Source organism: Larus michahellis, chromosome 6 (genome assembly GCF_964199755.1).
Source record: "Larus michahellis chromosome 6, bLarMic1.1, whole genome shotgun sequence".
Lineage (NCBI taxonomy): Eukaryota > Metazoa > Chordata > Aves > Charadriiformes > Laridae > Larus > Larus michahellis.
In genome coordinates, this window is record NC_133901.1 from 15674678 (window position 1) to 15689396 (window position 14719).

The 14719-nt window shown below is 47.0% G+C and overlaps 1 protein-coding gene across 5 annotated transcripts in view; it reads right to left on the reverse strand.

Moving 5' to 3' along the window:
* Window positions 1–2725: 2725 nt before the first annotated feature.
* FARP2 (FERM, ARH/RhoGEF and pleckstrin domain protein 2) overlaps window positions 2726–14719 on the reverse strand; it is an 83996-nt gene continuing 72002 nt past the window's right edge. For 3 of the 5 annotated variants that reach the window (XM_074590918.1, XM_074590916.1, XM_074590915.1), the window contains 10 exons: window positions 13955–14085; window positions 13082–13150; window positions 12588–12677; window positions 12201–12221; window positions 11859–11941; window positions 9860–9978; window positions 9002–9165; window positions 6593–6700; window positions 5613–5764; window positions 2726–4455 (listed from right to left, as the gene is read on the reverse strand). In XM_074590918.1, the coding sequence (XP_074447019.1) occupies window positions 4365–4455; window positions 5613–5764; window positions 6593–6700; window positions 9002–9165; window positions 9860–9978; window positions 11859–11941; window positions 12201–12221; window positions 12588–12677; window positions 13082–13150; window positions 13955–14085 (1028 nt within the window). In that variant the 3' untranslated portion in view covers window positions 2726–4364. The remainder of the gene's footprint in view (window positions 4456–5612; window positions 5765–6592; window positions 6701–9001; window positions 9166–9859; window positions 9979–11858; window positions 11942–12200; window positions 12222–12587; window positions 12678–13081; window positions 13151–13954; window positions 14086–14719) is intronic. The other 2 variants (XM_074590920.1, XM_074590919.1) reach the window with 1 other exon arrangement.

Below are 14719 nucleotides of genomic sequence, written 5' to 3' on the forward strand. Positions count from 1 at the left end.
TAACTGCGGGAGATACAGGGAACAGGCACCAGTACAGCTCCAGTAAGTTGCACTAAACACGTGGTACAAACTACTGCAAAAAATTTACTTGTTCTGGTTTCTTAAGCAATGAAGCAGGACGCTGTTACACCGAGCAAAGGACAGCCTGCCAGTCCTGTGGGACGCGGGGAAAACTGGTAGTGTTTCCCAGAAATTACAGCTTTTTTAAATTAAATGAGACCACAGATATTAAAGAAGCATGGCCAGCAGGTTGAGGGAGGTGATTCTGCCCCTCAGCTCTGGTGAGACCCCACCTGGAGTACTGCATGCAGCTCTGGAGTCCTCAGCACAAGAAGGACATGGACCTGTTGGAGTGGGGCCAGAGGAGGCCACAAAGATGATCAAAGGGCTGGAGCCCCTCTGCTGGGAGGACAGGCTGAGAGAGTTGGGGGGGTTCAGCCTGGGGAAGAGAAGGCTCCGGGGAGACCTTCCAGCCCCTTCCAGTCCCTAAAGGGGCTCCAGGAAAGCTGGGGAGGGTCTCTGGGTCAGGGAGTGTAATGACAGGACACTGCGTAACAGCCTCAAACTGAAAGAGGGGAGATTTAGATGAGATCTGAGGAAGCAGTTCTTTGCTGTGAGGGTGATGAGCCCCTGGCCCAGGTTGCCCAGAGAAGCTGTGGCTGCCCCATCCCTGGAGGGGTTCAAGGCCAGGTTGGACGGGGCTTGGAGCAGCCTGGGCTGGTGGGAGGTGTCCCTGCCCAGGGCAGTGGGGTGGAACTAGATGATCTTTAAGGTCCTTTCCAACCTGAACCATTCTGTGATTCTGTATTAAGCCAAGAGGTCCCAAGAGCATGGGTTCATCTCTGTTAACGTACATCCTGCTAGCAAGAAACTAGCGATTAAGGATGAGTTGTGTTCCGCTCTTTCCTGGTGCTCTTGTTAAGGAAACTGCTCATGACTGGAGCAAGGACAAAAAAATACTCCTGCAGGGTTCTGGTAAAGTAAAAATACTGCACGGTATTTCACAGAAGAACTGATGTCACCGAAATCCCCGTCAGATTGAAACCTTGCCAAGGTGAGCGGTAAGCAGTTTTGCTGGGAACAGTGGTTTCTCATTTTTATAGCCTGTGCTCCTGCGTTTTAAGTGTCCAGATGTTTGAGCTTGATACTCTCTACCCGAGAGAGGACTTTTGCTGCCTGCTGGCCTCAGTTTCTGGTCAGCTAGCACCAGAGGCTCCTGGTTCAGGGACCACACCTCAGCCACCGCAGCCAGCACACGCATCTTCACGACAGGAAATACTGAGCTGTAGGTTAAGCACAAAAGCAACTAAAGGACCATCCACTCCTCAACTGCTCCAAAATCTTAAGGACGGACCCCTGCTCACTCCCTCTCTCCTGTAACAGGAGCTGTAGCGGTACTATTCTGCTACACAGAGGGGATGGGAGGATAAGTAGAGCGTAGGTGTTCAAACAGTCTGTGGATTAGCCATGGAGGTACCATCAGTCATGTACCAACACTTTCCACTCTGCTTTTTGATCATTTTTCTACGTGTCAGAAGTTGTCTCCTTGTGTCACAGGCTAAAGCAATGTGCCCTAAGACATCAGACGGAAAAACAAGGGAGGGAAGGAAGAGACTCTGCTGGAGCCTGCACAGGAGCACAGAAAAGCCAAGCTCCGTGCTGTGTGCTGAGGGCCAGCTTGGCTTGTACAGTTCCCCCCGTCTCCTGTAAGGCCAGGTACACGTCAGTCTGATCTGGAATGCACGGTGCTAGGGAGATCGACAGCTGACGTACAGAGGTAATTCGAAGTCTAGCTGATGTTAAAGGAGTAAGCTAGCTCTGTCAGCTGGTTAAAAAAAAACAAAACCAACAAACACAACACCAGGGCCAAATACCAGGCTATTTCAGCCCAGAGAGAAAACACCGCACCCTCTCTTGCCCTGCACTCGCAGAAATACGCCTTCCTCCTGCTCCTCTATCCTTGTCTCTTCTGGCAATTGGCCAGGGCACACGCACTGCCCTTCGACAAACGCAGCTTGCTTTTGGGGACCCCAGGGCCTCTGCCGCAGCCTGTGCAGCCCCCAGCCTGTGACACAGAGGGCACTTTGTCCCCCTGTGCAAGACTGTGCAGTTATCCTTGCTGAATTTCAGGTGGCGTTTGTCAGCCCGTTCCTCCTGCCCTGCCCTGGAGCTGCTCCCCCAGCCTGACGGTACGAGCTCCGAAATGGTGGCTCCTCCACGTCACTCTGGCTCGGTGCTTCCTCTGCTGCGGATGGAGCAGAGCCGATGCTGGGTGAGCCAAGAACCGCAGTCTTAGGAAAGTACTGAGTAACTTGAACAGGCCAAAAAAAGTATTTCGCATCCTGGTGCTAGAAAGCCCTGCTACAGTAAGTGAGTGCAACTAAAGGCAAGGGTTAAGTGCGAAGAGCCCCAGCTGCTGGCAGAGGCCCTGCTCCTCCTCTCTGCAACTTGCTCCTGCAGAGCATCCCCACAGGAGACCGGCCAAGGACAGGAATTGCACAGGAGAGTTCTCATGAAAGAGGACAGCAGCCCTGCTAAGAGACTATGTGACTGTGACAAAGGAACAGCCAGTACCACCCAGAAAACCAATGAATGCAGAGACGGTGTGAAACCTCTCCTCTCAGGTCTGAGGAGGGCAATGCTTCTGTGCAGATGCCATCCATCGTCCCCCGAGTGGGCGAGGGATGGGATGGGGGGCTCAGGAATAAGAGGCTGAGATAGTTTTATACCAAGATGCTATTTACTTTCAACAATCATATTCAGCTGTGTTATAACATACCTAGTCAATTCATGTGTATACACCTACAACAGTTAATAAAAAAAAAAAAAAGGACACTAATAAATTAAGTACATTTAACTTACATGGGACAATGGTCATTGTGACGGTGGTAGCGAAGGCTGGATCTGCAGTCACTCGTCCTCTAGGATGCAAACGCCAAGTGAGAGGTCTGGAAAATCCCTCTGGAACCCCCACTGTGCAGTCCTCATCCCGCAGATGTTTTAGACCATAACCTGAAACAGCCTTGGAGAACGCACGTGCTGGCCTCCGTACTTCCCATTTTCACAGGGATCTCCACGTTCCTCCACCCTCACAACGTGCAACACTTTCCTTTTTCTTTCATTACACCACTTCAGTGTTCCTTCTAGTACACAAATACTTTTCTATCTAATATAAAAGCAGAGTCCCTAGAGCCCATCAAAGCCACGTCCAACAGCATTTTGTGGCACTTAACTTATTTCAGTCCTTCCGTGGAGGCAACAAAAGGTGACAGCTTTACAAAAACAGAACAAACTGCAAACATTTCAGATTTAACACAGAGATTTAATAGAGTCCACAGACACTAATGCTCCATCTGGAATCCAGTGACTTTTACACCTTCATGAGAAACGGAAGATGGATCCCACGCCAAATTTAAAGGTAAGAATAGGGATTTTCAGAAGTCTTTGCATGACACAAGCACAAGCAACAGTGACCTTCAGAGAAGCTGTTTCTCCTATATTGCTTAAATGCCTTAAAAACATCACCCACATACGGGTGGAGAGTGTGTTTGCCATCCCATGCCTTAAGCAATGCCTACTACAGGATAAAGAAACTCTGGAACTGTGATATGAGAATAGCGGTTGACCCTCTCAGCATGCGCCGTAGCAGAGTTCAGAGGAGAAACCATGCACCCTACCTGTACCGACCCACAATATACCGAAACCTCAACAGCTTAGCAGAGGTTCAGTCTTCCCACTTCCCCTGGAAACGTGCTGCCGTTGCAGTTTCCAAAGAGCAGAGCTGTTCCACGAGAGCTGCGGTTTCTGTTCAAAGCGAACTGTGTTTAAGCTAACACATCTGTGCTCCCCCGTTAGTCTGACTGTGCCAGCAGGGTGACGTGAACAGCAGCAGGACAGCAGTTGTACAGCCAGCCGTGCCGAGCGTCAGGGGAAGGGAACTTCTGGGAGCCAGCAAGCCATGGCACCAGCAGCTGTGAGCCAGTTGCACCACTGACGACTGCTGTTTTTCTCCTGTGCGTGCTGACCGTCCAGTCAAAATGTCAAAACAAGGTGGCATTTGCCTTCAGGGCAGGCAAGGATGTTACTGTACAGGTACAACCGGAACAATAAGCCTTCCACGATGCGTGCACACCGGAGCTCTGTGGTTGTTAGGTTCTCTCTAAGTAGGTTCAGCTGGAACAGACTCGCCCCTCTTCCACACCATTGGGGATGGATGTGATCCCCATCTGCAACTCCCTCGCTCCCACTTTCCATAGCGGGTGGAAATGAGCTTCCTGGTTCTTTGCTTTATCAACTCCAGAGACTCCTGTTTCCACCTGCCTCTTTTGTTGATGTTTACAGCAGAGATCCAGCTCTGCCCCACTTCAGTCTGTGTGACTGTCCTTCTCACCCTTTGGAAGCAGCAGGCTCGACCTGGCTGGAGAACTGGTTGCTCTTTTGATCACCTCCATCCACCTGGCAATAAAGGACAGGAGAAATGCTCAACCCCTCACTCACAGATGCATGATGTTGGTCTTTCAGTGATGAGCTGTACCCCTTTCACCAAACCTCACAAAACACTCGTTTTCTACCCTTCTTTTAGGAAACTAATTCTTCCAACGAATAGCTTGGGATGTGGTAAATACAGCGCAGAACACGGTTGCCTGTCCAAGTAACAGCTCCACAGTGCTTTCAGCTCCAGAGAGCTTTTATGAGGGCACACCGTACTCTCTTGTAAGTGTACAGAAAGTGTTTACCAAGGAGGAAAGGCTGACAAAAATATTCCTTAGTCAATGGATTGTTTTTCTTACAATAAGTTATCTGACAGATTTGCCCATACGGAAGAAAGCAAAGCAACAGTGAAAAAAGCAATCCATTGTGAATTAGACTTTTTTTTTTTCCCCCCCTTGAAATCACTGCATGAGACCAGTGGATTACAGAGCACAACTCCCTGCTGTCCCAGGCAGCCGGTACGGACGTTGCTCACAAGTGTGTGATACTCTCCCACAGATGGGGAAAGTATGTGACACCTTCTCCATTAATCCACGCTCCGAAACAACCAATGCTACCCCGCGCGGCAGAATGCAATGCAAGGGTTTTCAACAGCTAACGTAACGGCAAATGTTTGGATGCGATGCATTTTAGATGTGATTAACTTTGGACCATGTGTGGAAGCCCCTGACAGCACTGCTAAATATAATTATAGAGAAAGCAGTACAGTGAAAAGCTGCACTGCACTTGTTGCTCTCAGCCTTGTGTTATAACTCCTGTTTCCAGAGATCGAGAGGAAAAAACCACCCCAGTGTATTCTTACCAGAGCTCTCATTAACCTAGAAATCTTGACTCCCAAGGCTGAGCGTCTCACAGCCCTCCTCAGCTCAAAGGAAGCCACAGACTCCCGAGATAAAGCAGAGCCTCCAGCCCTAGATGCAACCACCAGCTCCCCCTGGGAAGGAGGACAGATCTCCAAACATCATCAGTAGGAAGAGGAAGGGAACTTTTATTACTGAGAATGTGCTGTAAGGTCACTCGGACCGGGAGGTAGTCAGGAGGAATGAGAGGGCTCTGGATGATCAACCAGTGAGTTAACAGCATGTTATATACCAAGACAGACAGACAAAACAGAAAATTACCTCTCAAAGGTATATTTGCTCTCAGCCCTGAAGAAATACACGTGGGACTTGAACTGCAGCTTGAAGACATAATCCTTCTGAATGCCATCTGCCTCCACAGGGGAGCTGACCGCGTAGCCCAGCAGCGGGAGACTGGCCAAGGGATAATCGTCCTGGAAGAGCCCAATAGCCCAGCCCTTAGTGCGAGGCATCCTCTGCCACACAGCTCTTCCCAACGCGCACTCAACCCTTTTGAGGAAGGTACAGGCAAGGTCTTGGGATTTTTGTTCAAAAAAGAACGGGAGGAGAAGCAGCCTTTATCTTTTGCGAGGCCTCCCATAGCTTGTAATGAGACCCTCCCCCAACTCCTTTCACTGTTTATACGGAGTTATTTGCTTCTAATCCCCAGCCCATCGCTGCTCCCTGGCCTCCCCCCTCCCCTACCCCCTCCACAGAGGGTTTCTCTCTTTGGAACTCCAAGCACAGATCTGACATGAAAGTTAAAATATCCCTCCCAAAAGAAACGTGCCCTCAAAGCAAGAAGCCTGAATAAAATAAACACAGTTTGTTGGGTTAATAAGATGAAAAGGCACAGGCTGCACTGCAGCACCGTTTTTGTTACCAAGCAGGTGCTGAATGCACCAGGGGCAGAAAAACCCCTGATGCCTCTTAATCCCTGACGCTGAAGCCCAGCGGGGAGAGAAACGGACAGAGACTGAGCAAAGGCTGCCAATTCCTTCACCGCCATTAGTCACTGCGTGAGGAGACATCCTCCCCCTCACCCACAGAAGGTCCGTACCATTAACAGAATCGGAAATCCCAATTAAATTCTGCAAGAAGGGCCCATGGCCTTACAGAGACTGGCTTCGTTACGAACTACCTTCTCTTCCACTTGTTACTCTCCTTCAAACAGCAACGAGCTGCGCCCATAGCAGAACACCAAGGGCCTCCAGGTTCCCCTCGACACCCCAAACGCAGCCCCCTCAGCTACGTCTGCTCACCTGGTGCGTTTTGTAGAAGAACAAACAGAAGTTGGTGAAAACGACCCAGAGTTTCTGCCAGCCGTTGCTGTTCTTGAACTTCCTCAGCAAGTATCCAGAGAGCTGGTTCTAGCACAGAACAAAAAGAAAACTACCGTGAAACCTGAGGTCGCCATCCTTCAGAAAAAGATGAAAGCTGACACAGATGAAAAGCCTGAGGCTGCCTGCCGTAACTGCTCCTGCACTTGCTCCCCTCTTGTGAAAGGCCTCCCAGATATTTCACACGGTGACCGGGTGACTTTGTATCTTCAGCTAACTAATTCACAACTATCCTGTTATGGACAAATTAGTGATTTCTCTCCACCCTGCCTTTATGTTTAAGTGCTCGCCGTATCTCAGAGCAGCATCAGGCAGCGCATAGGAGGGCGCTGCTCCAACTCATCCCTCCAGCGACCGCTCTCCTCTGCAGCCAGCAGGCAGGGGAATGGTGACAGCCACAAGGGCGTCCATCCCTTTAGCCACCCTTTCTTACGCGCAGAAAAACCACGTAGAACACACTGTGTGAGAAGGAAAATAAAGCAGAAGAGGAAACAGAGGGTGCCAGAGTTGTGGCCAAGCTACAGGCGGCAGCTGTGCGAAGCCAAGGCTGGCACGGCAAGCAGGGAAGCTGGACATTGCCACCTTGGAGTCAGAGTCACCGAGCACTTGTGCAGCGGGATAAGGAAACCTACAACATGGAATGAGAGCAAATAGACTTTGTAATTAGAGAAAAAGACAGGATACACAGCAGAATTACAGAGAATCATTTTGGGAAGCAGAACTGGGAGGAAATACTGTACCAACAAGGCAACGTTACAACTCTGCCGCTGGCTGGCTGGGGCATCCTGACGCTAGCACATGTGGGCTCACTAAGCAATTACGAAGCCAGCAGCAGTACATTTTCCTTGGCATCCCACAGCTCCTCCCCACCAGCACAGAACTTGAGAGGCATTTTTACCTGGATCATGCACAGGTAATCAGACAGGGAAAGGCTCTGGTTCCGGTACCAACAAACATGGGTGACTGTGTTGGGCCGTTGGGCCTGGCCCAGCAAATAGCGAGGAGGAAGCTCTGGAGAAACAGCAAGAGAGCAGAAAACTGAGCAGAGAAAAGGGGGAGAGAAAGTGAAAAACAGAACATTAGGATAAGAGAAGCGATGGAAGACAGGCATCTGTTAAAGGAAAATGGATTGTGAAAAAAAATGATGGTATTAGAACATGGAATAGATCAAAGCGAGAGGGAGCTGCGAGAACTCACACGTTTAATCCCAGAGCCTGTAGCAAGGAGGTCTCATTATCTGGGTACAGAACAGTGAGAAGTCGCCTTTCACAAGGGCATCAGCAGGGAAAGGAAGGCCTGTCCCCTCTGATAGAAACCTCTTCCATTTCCCGCTCTAGTGTCCAACTTCTGGACCCTAAGCCAAGGTAACATCTATAGTGCTTCCTTTACTGAGCTGACTGATATGCTCTCTGCATCACAAAAACCCAGGAGCTTCAGTGCCCAACTTTTAACTCCTTCCATTGAACAAAAAGTGCCTTAACAGCAGGGCAGGGAAGGCAGAAGGGTATAAATACATGGATTCAGCACCCTGCCCCGTTGCTGTTTGTCTAGTTAGTGACCCTCTTTTTCTCTTCATGGTATTTAGGGTCCTTCACACTTCTGGAAGTCTTCCAAGCATGCCAGCGTCCAGGAAGGCCTCCTACCCAACTGCCACCTCACATGAACCTGTAGTGCCTGTGCAAGCAGTGCTTTGCGCAAGTAGCGCCCAACAGACCTCTGCCTCGGAATCTGCAGGATTTGGTACCAACACGTCTCACCAGTGCTGCATCAAGCCCTGCTGAGTGGTAAGACCCAAGGTAACAGGAACTCAGTGGGTGCATAATACATCTCAGTTCAGCGTAACACTGCGCTGCCATAAAACGGCAGTTCCTAATGCTTGCTGCTCACCCCTGCCAGCGAGGGAAGGGCAGAGAAGTCACATTCCCACTGAACTTAACTCTCGGAGCAGTACAGTAGCTAACCAGAGCTCAGTATAGCACAGTCAATCTCTAAAGGAGAATGTAATAGACAGGTAACTTATCCTCCAGCAAGTCTGATGAAACGCAAAGGAACAATTCAGTCCTAGGATATCCCGGGTTTCCTTTAAAATTTCCCTCCTTCAGTGCCTTTGCCGAAGCAAAGCCCCGCTGCAAGGAGAGCAGAGCGTGTGTATGCCGAGACGCAGACATGCACAGAGCGGGGCAAGCATGCAGTGGCCTTTCAACGGCCCATGCTCTCCCACGGACGCAGAGACGCTGCCAAGGCGAAATGGGAGGTGGAGTGGAGGCCGAGCGGTGGCCAAGCGAGCCAGGACGGACAGACTGAGATGTGAGAGCTGCGCCCTGCAGGTACCTCGACAGCCACACTGTGGTCAGTCATGGAGACGCTCGTGTTGCGGTACCAGCACACGTGCATGGTTGTGTTGGCACGGTGGTGGCTCTGCCTGTCCAAGGAGCTACGAGAAGAGTGTATGTCATCTTCGGACTCCTGTTCTAGAGAGACCTCATCAGAGGATCCTGGGGGAGGAGAATTTGGCAGCGGTTTAAGAAAAGTGTGCAATACAAAAAGCAAGAGAAGCAGGGATTGCTGAGAAAAACTGTTTTCTCTTGCAATGGTCCAGTTTTAAAATACGTCAACTTGAATTTGTTACACAGCTCCTAAAGGCCACTCTGAGCAGATTGTTGTGGCTTTCATTACTCAGCTCTGCTTGGGGCAGCTGATTCACTACTGTCTAAAACAAACAAACAAAAATCCCCACACTTCATCTTCAGTCAATTCTTAGTAAGGAATACGAAAAAGAGCTCCAGGAAGGAATACTACATGTTTCAGCACATCCGTTAACACCGCCAGAGACAGGCATAAGAATGCTGGGCTATAAAAGAACTTGCTGATCTCTTGATTTCTGGACAAGAAAATACACTATGTGGTTAGACTGAGAAAAAAAAAAAATCTATGTAAGAGATGAATAAGGACCTTATAAAATTAATGATTCTGCAACTGGAGTATCTCTGTTGTATTTAAAGCTACTAGGAACATCAGTCTAGGAAGACAAGCATTTATCTTTTAACTGAAACATAACAAAAGCACAGTAACTATCCATTACTACATGAATTATAAAAACACTCCATTTATGTAATCAAATTCACAATAGGAAAAATGAAAAGGACGTGACAAGTGATGCTTTTCAAGAAGGCAGGGAACACCACTTACTGTTGGAGCGGTTGCATACTGAGTTTTCCAGAAGCATGTCAGATTTCTCAGTAGATTTCTTGGCCATTTCAATTGCCATGTTTAGGTCTTCCATCCACTTCCCCATCTCCAGCCGGGTACTGCAAGACAAACACTGCGAATGGAGACCACCCCCGCCTGGAGCCATGACAGGAGTACTAGATTGCTGAAAGAAGGCACAAGTCACTGCCCAATACAAGGAGCGGTCCCCTTTTCGTTAAATAAATAAAAACAACATTAAAATTCCTCCAAAGCATGAGCTTTCCAGAAAGGAAGCTGACCTCATACAGTCTTCACCTCTATTTTCAAGCCTTGAAACAAGACTAAAGTAACCATTAAAAACTTGGACTTCACAGCAAAGAGAATGAACAGACAGCCAGAGGGCCACAGAACATCCCCCTCTGGAGCTATCAGACTCAGAAGAGGAACTTTGTGGTCTAGGCCATCGCTGTTCTTCATACAGAGAGCTTCATTGCCAATGGGTTACTTCAAACATGAAATCATGTTTTCACTCCAAAAAGCATTTTGGAGATGGGTGGTACGACCATACTGGAAATTATTTGTTCAAAGGATAAAAGGCAACGCGAAGGACAGGACCATCTTTTGAAGGGGATATAGCATTTACCTTACATCTCAAGCAAGTCAAACACAAGCGCAGGAAGATGAGGACTCCTTTCACCCCACATAGTTTCCATTACGGGTTACGTGGCTCATGGCATGGTTACAGGGTAAGAGTTTACAGCTCACATATATGTATCTATATCCACCGGTATGCAATAGTGTAAGCTTTTCCCTTTAGACACGACTGTGGCATTTCTTTTTTACCTCTGTCTACATTCCCTGTGGGCAGAATTGTTGCTTAAAGTGCTATATACAGTTACAGGCTCTTGTGTTTGCTTGGGAAGGTCTGCGGGACTTTTTTGGTAACCATCTCTTTTTTCTGAGTTTTTAATTTAGACTGAAAATTCCACGCATGGTCTACGCCCAGCAGTGATGCTTTTTTTACAGGTGGGGAGAGGCAACAGAAGAAAAACAACCACCTTTGAGCTATTTCTAAGTTACGTCAAGGTAAAAATAATATTTTTTTTTCCAAATTTCAGAACCTTTCAAGCACTTTTCGATTCACAGCTGCTAAGAAATGGCTGATCTTAAAAATAATTGACATTTTCAGATGCTAGGCTGGAATTAAAAAAAAAAAAAAGTTTTGTTCGTTGAATATGTCTGCATACATATTGGTTCCCGTGCCACTAGACACCTGATTTATAAACTTTCAATAATGGCTATTTTTCAAGCAGTAAAAAACCCTATAAATTTAAAGATGAGATTTAGTGCTCCCATCCTGCATTCTCAGCATACCCAAATCCAGCTGCCTTTTAGCGGACCTGCAGAGGGACGAAACCTCCTAAAGCTGATCCTGAGAGAACAGGTGTAGTAGACACCCTAAGCGTATTTCAGATTTAAAGTAAAAAAATGCACCAAACTCACTGCACAGGAAGAAGTTACATTGAAAAGAGATCAGTTTTCTCTCCAAGCCAGCCTTTAACTTTTCCTCTCCCTTTCCAGCTTCCTCCATGAGACCCGTGCTGGAACTCTTCCTCCTTACATCCATTTGCACGTTCTGGATTTTAATTCTTTTTGGGTCTGTAAAGTATTTGTATGTTTAAATTTTTTTTTCCCTCTCCTCCTTTATAGCAGTTGTTTAAAGGATGCCACTGGCACCTCAGCTAACTAGAAAACAATACAATGGCAGCGTTATTGCTGCTGCTGTGTGTTTAATAACACACCATTTGGTGAGATGAACTGCTCCTTCCCAAAACACAACACTGATAAAGGAGTTGCGAAGAGTCCTGTGTTTGTTTTGAGTCATGCTTTCCAGAGGAGGCATCAAGCACGCCCCTGGCTCAGCACCAACCAACGAAGAGTAACTCTTTGGAGCAGGTATCTATCAAACCTGCAGGCAACTGAGGAAAAGAAATGTTACCTTGCTGCCACCACTATGGTTTTTTGTGCTGAGTAGATGGTGAAGCAGTGTGGGACGGCCCATTCATTCTCACTCTCCTCCACCTGCAGAAAAAGAAAAGGTTTTTCTCATCACTACCTGGTGACTGATAAAAACTAAAACTGTCCTCCTTGGCTGGCTAGGAATTTGAGTCAAATATGATTACAGCCTGGTTGCAATAAGGGGAAAACGGCTACTCTTTTACAAATACCACCTACTTCAAGTCTATGTTGGCTCTATATGAAAATCTATATTGTGCGTTTCTACTGCCGCACAGCAGGCAAGAAAAGGAGGGTTCTGAGCAGGGTTCAGCTTATTACTTACCGGTGGGTCGAGCACTATCAGCTGCAAATCAAACACAGAAAGAACAGTCCCATTAGAATAGCGGGGTGGGCAGGCAGAAGGACTGATTATATGCCGAGGTGTGCGCACAGGGGAAAAAAGCCAGGACAAATCCCTGTTTCCAGATCAGCCCCTCTCAGCAGCGTGAATACGAATGGCCAAAAGGGTGTGCTCCCGCTGTTTTGCTAAAGTGATGGAAGGAATAGCCTTAGCCTGCAGACACGCCATGGCCAGCAGCACCGCAGGCTGCTGTCACTGGCCTGGAAGCAGCCTGCGGCTTTGCTCCTCCTGCCCTGAAGGAATTGCCTTAACCTGCCTTAAGGCAAAGTCATTTTCCTTAACGCTGCGATGCAACTTGAAACCACTTACCAACATGCCATGCAGAGGAAGATGTCCATGAATTTTGAATTGATTTGTCCCTGTAACCCCTTTGCTTGTGTACAGTAACATATCTGAGAACTGAAAAAGGGAGGAAGCATACAATCAATATTCTGAAGACAAAAAATCAATATTCTAAAGCTGAAGTATTTTTTGACATCTTTTTAAAAATGTGTTTTTTAATGGCGACTGTAGCTGCATGAAAAAACACCATTTCTCAGTCAATCTGGCCTACGTTCCTTAAAACCACTCTTTTGTTTACTTACAAAAGAGACAATGAATTTTAAGATTTTGTTGAAATTATGTGCAATTAAGGAAACAAGCTGAACAGACAGTATTGTCACAGTTATGCTCTATCTCAAAATCCCTCAGAGTGAGTTTTCACTTATGATCGCTAAGTTTCATCACAAGCACATGAAAACACACATTCACAACAACTTTATCTTGAAGACTTTGGGTTTATGAAAACCAGAAACGACACCCACCAGAAAGAACATCCGCTGCTGTAAACCCTTCTTAGTGAGCTTGTATAAGCAACCTTCCCGGATAAACTCCTGCAGCAGAAAATAAAAAGTTAGGCAAAGCTTGATTTTTCCCAAACACAGAGAATTTTAATGAGTCTTTTTTTTCATCCCAGACTATACAGATGTTGATTGGTGCCCAGCAATGATCGCTAACAGATTTGTTAAACGCCAAATGACACCTTTCCTTCTGTTTTGTAAAACGAATCAGCTCCGTGCTGCCAGCGTTTAAATCAGTGAAGGAAGAGAAGGGAAAGGAGCAGAGTTTCCTGTTGGACACCAGCAGTTCACCTATTACACTTACATCCCTCCGCAGTGATTGCTATAGCATCCCAAAAGCATACGCGATGCTCCGGCACTTACGCTCAGTATATCTATCAAAAACAAAGAAACAAAAAACCAAGCGGGAACTAAACAAACTCCTAGAAAACCAGAGCCACCGATACCAGTTTTGCCCAGTGATGTGGCTCTCGCCATTACTACGTCCTCTGTGCAGTCTCAGCCCACAGACAGATTCCATCAGACAGACATAAGCAGAGCTGGTAGTGGGTTGCCTATTGAGTACATAACATACTGCTTCCCACTCAAACACTGAGCGTACCCCCTATCTGCTGTCCTGGAAACACCAAACTAGACAGAGTCTAAGCAGAAGCATTTTTGATCTATTCCCTAGGACATCGCCAAGACCTCCATGGGACCTACCATGAAGACAATTATACAAAGCCTTTACAGTTGTTCCATAAAACAGAGAGGCAGGGATGGCAAATACACGGTGGAAAGGCACTTCCTTGGCAATAAAAACAATAAAGGCTCTAAAAACTAAGCAGAGATACTTACCCTACCAGGTGCCGTGAGATTATCTATACCAATCAAGTCATGCTGCAGCTCTGTCAGCTTCTGGAAATTCTCCAGGCGGATGAGACTGTGCTGCAGCTGAGACGTCATTTCTGTGACTTCCTTCAACGCGTCTGTAAGGAAAACGGGACCAAGGGGATCAGAACAGAGCAGACAAACCCAGGCCACCGATTTTATCCCTGGAAAACTGAACCTGAAATTTATAGCCAGATTTAGAATAGAACTGAATAGTTGAGTTGGAAGGGACCTACAACAAGTCCAACTGCCAACTTCTTAAAGCATATTTTATGCTTTAAATAAAATGGAGACTAGGAAGCAACTTCATAGTGGAAAATTATTCGGTATATCTGAGTTTGCGCATGTAAAAAGTATTTCCCACATAGCCAAAAGTGAATTAAAAAATTAAAGCCAACTATTTCTGCCAAAGATTACTTTATAAATTAATGGAATTCAATACGCAAGCTTTTGATATTACAAAGCAAAAAGGGGACAAGAAAAGGACTACTTTTCCAGCTTCACATTAAGATCCGTCAAGATTACCATGAGAAAAACACTTCCTGGAATGCCACAAAAAGCATTGATTCTATGCAAAGAGAACAGTCTACATTACAGTCTACATTTAAGTTACCTTTTGCATTTTACAAACTAGCAGTTAAGGCAATTTTCTATCTATTGCTGAAAGCTTTGGAGCCCTGCACCACAGTATGGTAAGAGGGCAACGAAACCCGGTACCAAAATCCTTGAAGA